Source organism: Barbatula barbatula (assembly GCF_947034865.1).
Source record: "Barbatula barbatula genome assembly, chromosome: 6".
Lineage (NCBI taxonomy): Eukaryota > Metazoa > Chordata > Actinopteri > Cypriniformes > Nemacheilidae > Barbatula > Barbatula barbatula.
The window spans coordinates 23,506,723-23,515,771 of record NC_136765.1 but is presented as its reverse complement, the minus strand read 5'-3'; the positions used below and the strand labels follow the sequence as shown (position 1 = coordinate 23,515,771).

The 9,049-nt window shown below is 38.2% G+C and overlaps 2 protein-coding genes across 4 annotated transcripts; both read right to left on the bottom strand.

Annotated features, from left to right (window-relative positions):
- Positions 1–234: 234 nt before the first annotated feature.
- On the bottom strand, positions 235–3,731 carry LOC306895874 (galectin-5-like). 3 transcript variants are annotated; one of them, XM_079459422.1, is made up of 6 exons: positions 2,856–2,922; positions 2,047–2,111; positions 1,595–1,948; positions 1,372–1,460; positions 966–1,134; positions 235–719 (listed from the first exon to the last, which is right to left on the bottom strand). In XM_079459422.1, the coding sequence occupies exons 2-6, from the start codon at positions 2,050–2,052 to the stop codon at positions 561–563; spliced, it is 777 nt and encodes a 258-aa protein (XP_079315548.1). In that variant the 5' UTR covers positions 2,053–2,111; positions 2,856–2,922; the 3' UTR covers positions 235–560. The 3 variants fall into 3 exon arrangements, with proteins under 3 accessions (XP_079315548.1, XP_079315546.1, XP_079315547.1); XM_079459420.1 differs by lacking the exon at positions 2,047–2,111 and having other exon boundaries at positions 2,851–3,731; XM_079459421.1 differs by lacking the exon at positions 2,856–2,922 and having other exon boundaries at positions 2,047–2,149.
- On the bottom strand, positions 3,197–5,103 carry lgals3b (lectin, galactoside binding soluble 3b). Its single transcript, XM_079459423.1, has 5 exons — positions 4,903–5,103; positions 4,617–4,814; positions 4,436–4,524; positions 4,108–4,276; positions 3,197–3,923 (listed from the first exon to the last, which is right to left on the bottom strand). Exons 1-5 carry the CDS (start codon positions 4,906–4,908, stop codon positions 3,765–3,767), a joined length of 621 nt encoding a protein of 206 aa, XP_079315549.1. The 5' UTR covers positions 4,909–5,103; the 3' UTR covers positions 3,197–3,764.
- Between the last annotated feature and the right edge of the window lie 3,946 nt (positions 5,104–9,049).

Here is a 9,049-nt window from a genome sequence, read left to right as displayed (position 1 = left end):
CATACACTCCCTGTTCTATATATTATTGTCATTATACCAATTCATCTATTGCGGTTTCACAGCTGAAAATGATCCACAGTTAGATAAAAGTATTTTATTCTGGTTTTATTTAGACAATAACAATGCGGCGGTCATTGTCAACTTTCCCAGTCTTCATCATGTTCCCATTAACACCACCGTCTTCAGAAATGTGGGAGACCTTATATATAGCAATGTAAACAATTTACACTTGGATCTCGTGTAATATTTATTCATGTAATCATTCAATATCGCAACATGCTTGTGATCGCATAATAAGATGTACCTTCAACCCTGTTAATGAAGCTTATGACAACCCAATCTGGTTTTCCAGACCCACTAGCAAACAATATACCATACTACACCGAGCACAGTTTAATTTACCATGATTGCATGGAAATTTTTATATGACTTTTCAGTCATGTTACTAAATGGGAATTCTTACGGACATGCGTAGTTTAAAAGAAAAGTAATAAAAGTTATTTGAAGAGTTGGCACATACACAGTATACAGATAACAGTGGCGGGAATGACAGTATGACGTCATTGCAGTGTCTCCACATTAACAGATTTAAGGGTGACATCATTACAGATAGCAAAACTTTGGATCTGGTTGAGCTCACGAACACGATGTTTGTATTCCAGAAGGTGAGATTTGTTTACAGCCACTCTGAATTCAGTGTCAGTGCATAAAATCTTCAGCTGCAATACAAAAATGAGTATTCAGTTACAATTGAACAAGCATACATCAGAGATAGAAGACAAATTAATAACATTTTAAACACCTATATGTATGTGTGTTTATTTTTAGATCTCTTGTGTGATGTCCAACTATTTAATGTCTTCGACATTCTCTTACCCTTCTAACAATAATAGCAAAACTTTAATTTGATCGAAATAGAGATGTAATTATGTAAACAAAAACAACGGTTTGGTCTGATGTCTCACCTCAAAGGGCTTTCCTTGAACAAAAGGAAAAGAGGGGCATTGTCTCTCTTCTCGTCCCCATTGGTTTGCAATCAAACTGTTTCTCACGATCACTTTCCTCCCTTCTTCATTAAAGCGAGGGTTAAAATGAAATGCAATGTCTTTCCCTTTATTAAAGTTAATAGTGAAACTAATCAGAGGAAAAACAAAACATGCATGGATTAATTCACAAGGACATCACAGTGAATCACAATGGTGATGATCTAGGTCACCTTGATGCAAAATTGTCGCTCTTTTGTAGCCCTTTTTGTAACTTTTCCTCTATGACTACCTCATTTTAAGAACTGATCAACAATTTCTGGTGTACTTTTATTGATTATTTATGACAGATCTTCGTGTGTTACTCTGCAGCGTGTGTTGTACTTACTGTTTAGCATTGGGCTTGACTTCTCCACTAATGGTTATGACCATTTTGTTATATGCACCATTGTTTAAAGACATGTCAAAGGGCACAGTCTTGCAAAGAGAAAATGAAGAGTCAATGTATAATAATTAAAAAATAAAACATATAGCTTTACCATTCTATAGTTTATTTGAAACTAAGAACACTGGCTGTTTGTTCATATCCAAACACTGTGAAATCATCTCACCAGTGGCTTTGTAGGTTGTTCTGGAACACCGTAAGGGCCAGTTTGTGGGACAGGTCCAGGCCACCCTGGAGCTCCAGGCTGTCCGGGCTGACCCGGCCACGTTGGCTGAGCTGGTTGGTTTGGCTGACCGGGCCAGACAGGCATATTTGGTTGGCCGGGCCAGGTGGGATTGGCTGGTTGGCCGGGCCAGGTGGGATTGGCTGGTTGGCCGGGCCAGGTGGGATTGGCTGGTTGGCCGGGCCAGGTGGGATTGGCCGGTTGGCCGGGCCAGGTGGGATTGGCCGGTTGGCCAGGCCATATAGGACCTCCAGCTTGGTTGTTTTGATCTGGAAAATCATCAAGAGCATCCGAAAGCTGCGATGGAACGTAAAATAAACTGTTATTGGATGTTAAATGGTATTTGTTGTATTGAACAAGATAAAGAGAATTATTGAGGACTTAGATGTACTTACATCCATGATACCTGAAAACAAGACAGAGAGATGCTTTATTGCTTTATTTTATAACGGCTGATTTTCTAAAATAATATTTAAAGAGCTTTTTATTTTTGAGGGAAAAATGTAGTTTCGCCTCACAATTATCTAGTTCTGTAACTTTACATAACAGCTACATTAGTCATGATATTTCTGATTCTGTAACAGTGCACCATGTGCTCTCATGACACTCCCCGTGGGCTGTCCAAACACAGCTAAAAATGTGAAAATATGATGTGTGGATAACTCATACTAACACCACCAACCACACCCATTGGCCCAGTCATCATGAGAATAATGAGCCAGATGGGATGCATGATGACCACAACAGATATTAGATCATATTATTATAACGGAATGGATTTTTTTCACATAGTTACAACTTTTTTATCTGTTTGTATCACATATGCAATGTACAAAAAGTCAAACTGCAAGAAAAAACTCGCTATATCTCAATTCGAGCAATTCTGACTCATCAACCACAAGTTTAGACATGTTAACAACACGCAAGTTAGTTTTACAAGGTCTGTAAAGACCTACTTTTTTAAAGCTAGCAAAAGTCCAAGTCAACACAAGCTTATCTTTTATCTTTAAAAATGTCCAATATCTGCACTGCTCAGTTTAATCGCAGCGTTTTTTTGGGGGATTACGCAAAACACACTTATCAGCTATACGTACATAAATACATTTATATATTTGTCAAAACATTTTGATATGCAAATACACAAAAGAACCTCAAATGTATTCATCTCAAAAGAAAAAGCACAAGAATAGACAGACCACTGTACCTGGTTTTTGGTTTTGTTTATTGCACACAGACTGAACGAAGACAGGAAGACGAGAATTCCAGGAAGTGATCATAAATAAGCTCCCACGCCCCTGAAATCCGTCCCTAGTTTTCTATATTATGGGCGTATCTCTATATCTGTCAAGCCTTTGTTCAAGTCTGGCACTCTTTTTCTTTAGATAATCTTAAAAGCAGTAATTTCACAGAAGTACAAACCAGCTTACATTCATAAACAAAATGCAAAAAAAAGGAGAAAAAACATCTAAATTATATAAATAATACACTATTATAGCGTATACCAAACTTTACATTTAGTCAAAAGAAAAACACAAAAAGGCTTATAAGGAGCACCATTTTTCATTCACTTTTAATGTGCAGTAGACGTTCAGAGATCATATTTGATTGGTTGTGGTTTATTAAATGTGTATAGACCGACATGAAAGAGTAATTCAGCTTCATCCGATAATATATCAAGGCACCTAATACACACTTAGACACTAACCCAAACTCTTAAAATGCACATTATCTTTACATTTTTCCAGACGGTGACAAATGTATTTCTATGCATTTTATATCCACAGTTCACTCAGTACAGTAGACAAAAAAATATCCCATTTACACTTGAAAGTATGCACTGGAAAAGCCCTTACAGAAGCATATTTTGAAAGTGATTTATGCAGAATTTTATGAAAACTTTCATTTAGTTAAACAGACCCATCTAGAGGCAGCAAAGATAACTACACCATCCTTACACCAGTCCAACCAGTTAAAGAAACAAACCTTATCCAGATTCATACGAATCTAACATTTGCAGTAAATATAAATGGTAGTTATTTGAGGTGAAAGAACTAATAAACATTCCAAGGTTACTGAATATACTAATAACTATGCCAGAAATGCCAGTATGAGCTTATGGCAGTGTCTCCACATTAACAGATATGAGGGTGACATCATTGTAGATTTTAATAGAGTTGATCTGGTTGAGCTCACGAATGCGATGTTTGTATTCCAGAAGGTGAGATTTGTTTACCGCCACTTTGAATTCACTGTCAGTGCATAAAATCTTCATCTGAAATACAAAGATTAGTTATCATTTACATTTAAAAAAGCATACAACTGAGCAGAAAGTCAAGGACATAACATTCGAACTGACATTCGGTTAGTTTACTTCTCTTACATTCAGTAACCCGTCAAAACAAATGCATTCTGTGACTTATGTTTGATCAAAACAACCATTTGGTCTGATGTCTCACCTCAAAAGGCTTTCCTTGAACGAAAGGAAATGATGGGATTTGTCTCTCTTCTCGTCCCCAACTGTTTTCGATCAAGCTGTTTCTCACAATCACTTGCTTCCCACCTTCATTAAAGCGAGGGTTAAAGTGAAGTGCAAGGTCGTTGCCTTTCATAATATCAATGGTGAAACTAATCACAGGAAAAACAATACACATTTGGATTAATACATGAAGACATCGCAATTCCAAAGAATAAAGGTGATGGACAATTGGATGATGATTTAGCGTTTTTTAAAGCATGTATAATTCAGATAATTTTGTGGCCTGTAGGGAGTGTCTTTATACTTACAGTTTAGCATTGGGCTTGACTTCTCCATTAATGGTGACAAGCATTTTGTTATATGCTCCATTGACTAGAGGCAATTCATACGGCACAGTCTTGGAAAGAAACAATGAAGAGCCAATGTATAATAAGTGAAGAGCAAATCAATGGCCATTCTGCAAATCGATGAATAGTAAAACAATCTCACTAGTGGTTTTGGAGGCTCAGGAACACCGTAAGGAGCTGTTTGGGGACCAGGTCCAGGCCACCCTGGAGCTCCAGGCTGTCCGGGCTGACCAGGCCATGTTGGTTGAGCTGGTTGGTTTGGCTGACCGGGCCAGGCGGGATTAGCCTGTTGGCCAGGCCAACCAGGATTTGGTGGTTGACCCGGCCAGGCAGGATTGGGCTGCAATGGAACATCAAATAAAATATGACATGGCGTTTCTTGTATTAAACTAGGTACCTGTATTTATTGAGGACTAAGTTGTACTCACATTCATGATCTCTGAAAGCCAGGCGGAGAGAAAAGAGAAATACTGTTATGACTTACAACTTATAATCAAACAATAAGATACAAATAAAGATAAACAAAATGCCAGGCTGTAGATAAAACAGTGTTGGTTCAGCGAGTCATGATATAGTTCTTCCCCTGGAAGTGCATGACATGCTCACATGATGGTCTCTGTGGGCTGTCTAACCAGAAAATGTGAAAGTATAATATGCTGATGAATCATACTAACCCAGCGCATACAGTGGCCCAATATTGAAGGGGATGCATGGTGATCACAACAGATGTTAGATCATCCTTACAAAAAGGTTTAGCACCAAATGTACTATTGCTCTTTTATGACATATCGCTTATTGCTGCCCGAAGTCTTTGTACATGGAGAGTCGCTTTGGATAAAAGCGTCTGCTAAATTACTAAATGTAAAATTTTGTTTAACTGAAGGCGTCTAGTGGACATACTGTGCAGTACACTTTTCTTTTGAAATTAGGGGTAAGACAAAACACAAAATAGATCAATCTATTATTATTATTGCATTACAGTCATGTTTTTTTTAACAGTAACGATGGAATGAAAATGACTTTCACATAAAGTGGACAAGGACGCATTTATTTTTCCAGTCTGCATCCAATTAAAATGTAGAAAAGCTTCACAAGAGTAAAAGTAAAAATATTTAAATGAGCATATCGAGGATATTAAATGTTCATATATGTTAACAACATGCAACAAAATGAATGGAGGCCTGTGGTTTTTACCAAGCTTCTTAATGACCTGAAGTTACTTATTTAAAGCTATAACAAATATCCAAGTAGAAACTTGAATACAAAAAGTATATGTGCAAGTTGGCTCGCTTTGCAGTTTGACTGGTCCAACTACTTTCACTTGGCCCAGGCAAACAGATCTTGTCAGCTACTGAACTTTATCTATACATATTTGCACAGATTAAATTACTCAAACCAACCTCAAATATGTGAACTTTAAAAGTAAAGACAGAGAACGCGAACTGAAATGAAAGAGTATACCTGTTTTGTGTAGTCACACGAAGGAACACAAGCAGGAATTCCGGTGCGGAGATCGCAAATAAGCTCTCACGGCCCTGTAAATCCTCACCTATATGCTTTAAAAGAGGGCGTACCTGCAGCTATACAAACATGTGGTCGGATCTTCATGAGAAATGATCTGTGATCACACTTTAATAAAAGACAGGATTATCTTCTATGCCGCATTCTTGTCTGCCAGTCCCTTGAGAAGGTTTACAGGGCTCTCTTTATATAATATATGTGTCTTAAAGATGGGTGCGCTTGTTGCAACAATTGGGGAAATCAAGGGAGGTTCATTATTTTGTTTGAGCAATCAAAGACAAACATGCACTCCAGGTATAAACAAAAGCCAAGGGCAACTGGAAAAGCTGTTCGTGGTTAATACACATCTCCCCTTTACCTTCTTTATTTGTCTTCTCATCATTCAGTAGAATGTACCTCATTTTCAGTAAGGTGAAGATCGGTTCTTCAATATCGCATGTTTTACCCTATAATAATAGAAAGTATCTATTACTTTGACACAATTTGCATGACATTCCCTAAATTTCCACATGTTCCAGGTCAAAAAGAGAAAAACATTACGGAAATGCAATAACAATTTCTTTTGTTTTTCTTTATCCCACCCCTCATTTGAAAAGAGAAAAGTGAACTGCGCCTATGTACCGCACAGTACGTCCACTAGATGACGCACCTGCTCTTGCTCAGTGACACATGACGTCATTCGTATTTTCACGATGTTTTTTAAGCCTTTGTTCAAACTCTTTTTCCATAAGGCTCTTTATGCGTTCAGTCATCATAATTATTCACAACTGTCATAACGACATTTGTCATCATTTTACGGAGAGCTAACCACAAAATGGCTACCATTTTTATTCAAAACATTTTGTAAAATTCGGACGATTTATATACGAATAAAGGACACGTGCAAAATGTACGTTACATTTCATCTTAATGTTGGCATAACATCTGAAAGAACCTCAAAACAGCCGTGTTAGAATATTTATCAAGAGCAGTATATTTTATGAACACTAGGGGTCGCTAAAGTACTTTCAGTCGGCAGGGGGTGACAGGTTTCAGGGGTCATATTTTATCGGTTGATGGGTGAGGTAGGTAAAGAGAAAAATGCAAATGATCTTTGTTCATGAAAAAATAAATAAGGATTTCTCTGACGGATAACCATACTTTTTTACACATTGAAATGTGTCTCTTTATATTTTGCACTGTTTTAAAAGTATGTGCATCTGATGGGATCATACAAAGTCCCATCTGCGAAAGTGATTCATGTAAGTTAGGAATGTGTATTTTTGGATGCTATCACTGCTGTTGTCAAAACAGAACACGTGCCATGTGATTTTCATTTTACATGGAAGATGCAACCCTCTACAGTTTTCCAAAGGAGTTCAGTGAGGCTCATGTCTGTTTTCAATTGTTTTCAGTTCTGCTTCACGTCAAGCCGTTCCCCCAAAATACCCCTAGCTGAACTTTTAGACATTTATTTTTTCTCTATTAGCGTCTTCCTGAACAATGTTGTACAGATCATGTTTGTTTAGGCTTGTTTGATTATCCGAACAATTTCACCATGTCCAAACATTAAAAAGCAAAACAAGCAGCGTCTAATTGTTTTGTGAGAGATCCGTCTTATCCGACCCAGGAAAATCTAAATAAAAACATTCGCTCCATTTTTTATCCCGTATCCCATATCTGGATTATGAAGCTCATTAGGTCTGCTCTACCCCCATCACGACTGCACAAGAACGTCTTTGTATACACGTAGCTGGCCATGTAACATTCACTCTCTCTCTGCCTGTGCTGCACCCAGAAAATGCTTGCTGTTTTGCTGGAAGGTTATTCAAAGGAGATGAATATCGACCGCCATGCTCCCAACAGGAACATTTCACTGACCCCTCTACAGTACATCAGAGTGGATGCCTATAAATCTGTGACAAGTATGCATGCACTTTCATACTTGCTTTGTTAATGCCGTCTGATAAGACCATTAGCAAAATGGAATGCTATGGTTCATACTTCAAGTATTTTTTTGGAGGATCTATTGACAGATATGCATTATATTGAACATGTCTTCAGAGTTGTATAAAGACCTTACATACTAAAGCGTTATGTTTTTATTACTTTAGAATTAGCTTTCTATTTAGATTCACCGCGGGTGCCCTTGCATGGAATTCGCCATGTTGTTTCTACCCCTAAACAGACAAACTGCTCTACAGTGTTTCATAAAAACGTTATCTCCTTCAGCAAAGAAGCGAAAATGTGACAACATCTTAGCCCTGTGTCAGCAACCGTAATGCCTCGAAAGGGAGGGGTGGAGTGAGCCATTGGCTGCAATTCGCAACCACGCCGCTAGATGGTAATACATTTCATACACTGGACCTTTTAAACTGGAGTATTAAACTTCGCCTTGTAATGTTTCTCACACTGTTTATGTAACAGACTATGAATAAAATCTTAAGAAGATATGCTTTTCTCTTCATTTCAGGATTTTGGCCTGGAGTATGATCGAACGGAAAATAAATCCAATCCATCTGCGTTTAAGGAGAAGAACGTCTAGAAGCCAAAGTACAGATTTGGGCTAGTAGGCACAGACCAGAACACAACACCCTAGAAACCACCTAGAACCCCCAGGATCCGCATAGCAAAATGCTGCGATTCAACACAAACCAGAAATAAAATCCTGGATTGAAGTGTCACATGATGTGGTTTACGAACTACAGAGTAAATTTGCTTGCGTTGATTTTAGAGAGTTACAAAATAAAGAGCTAGAAAGAATTAAGTGTGAATACGAAGAGTTCAATGAAATCAATCGCATGAAGGGGTTTGTTTCGGAGAAAGCATGAGAGCTTAACTAAACAAGACGTTCAATCTAATGCTTGGCTTCTCGACGTTCCTGTTGGCAGGCCAGCATTTAATGACCGAAGCAGACAGAAGGCCTCTGCGGCACAGAAGGAACCCACATGATAAAGTCAAATGATGGTTGCAGCTGACAAATGAAACCGAAGGACGAATGAATTCGGAGGTCAGGCGGTACACTCATCAGCGATGGCAATCAGGCATTCCACGGCCTGGAACTCATTGTGCCTT

Coding starts and splice junctions, on each gene's coding strand:
- LOC306895874 (XM_079459420.1), bottom strand. CDS start 2,928: ATGATCACTTCCTGGAATTCTCGTCTTCCTGTCTTCGTTCAGTCTGTG. Junction 1,949..2,850: donor AAAACCAAAAACCAGGTACA/GTGGTCTGTCTA, acceptor GTTCCATCGCAG/CTTTCGGATGCTCTTGATGA. Junction 720..965: donor TTCAAGGAAAGCCCTTTGAG/GTGAGACATCAG, acceptor TTTGTATTGCAG/CTGAAGATTTTATGCACTGA.
- lgals3b (XM_079459423.1), bottom strand. Junction 4,525..4,616: donor CTGAGCCTCCAAAACCACTA/GTGAGATTGTTT, acceptor TTTCTTTCCAAG/ACTGTGCCGTATGAATTGCC. Junction 4,277..4,435: donor GTCAAGCCCAATGCTAAACT/GTAAGTATAAAG, acceptor TCCTGTGATTAG/TTTCACCATTGATATTATGA.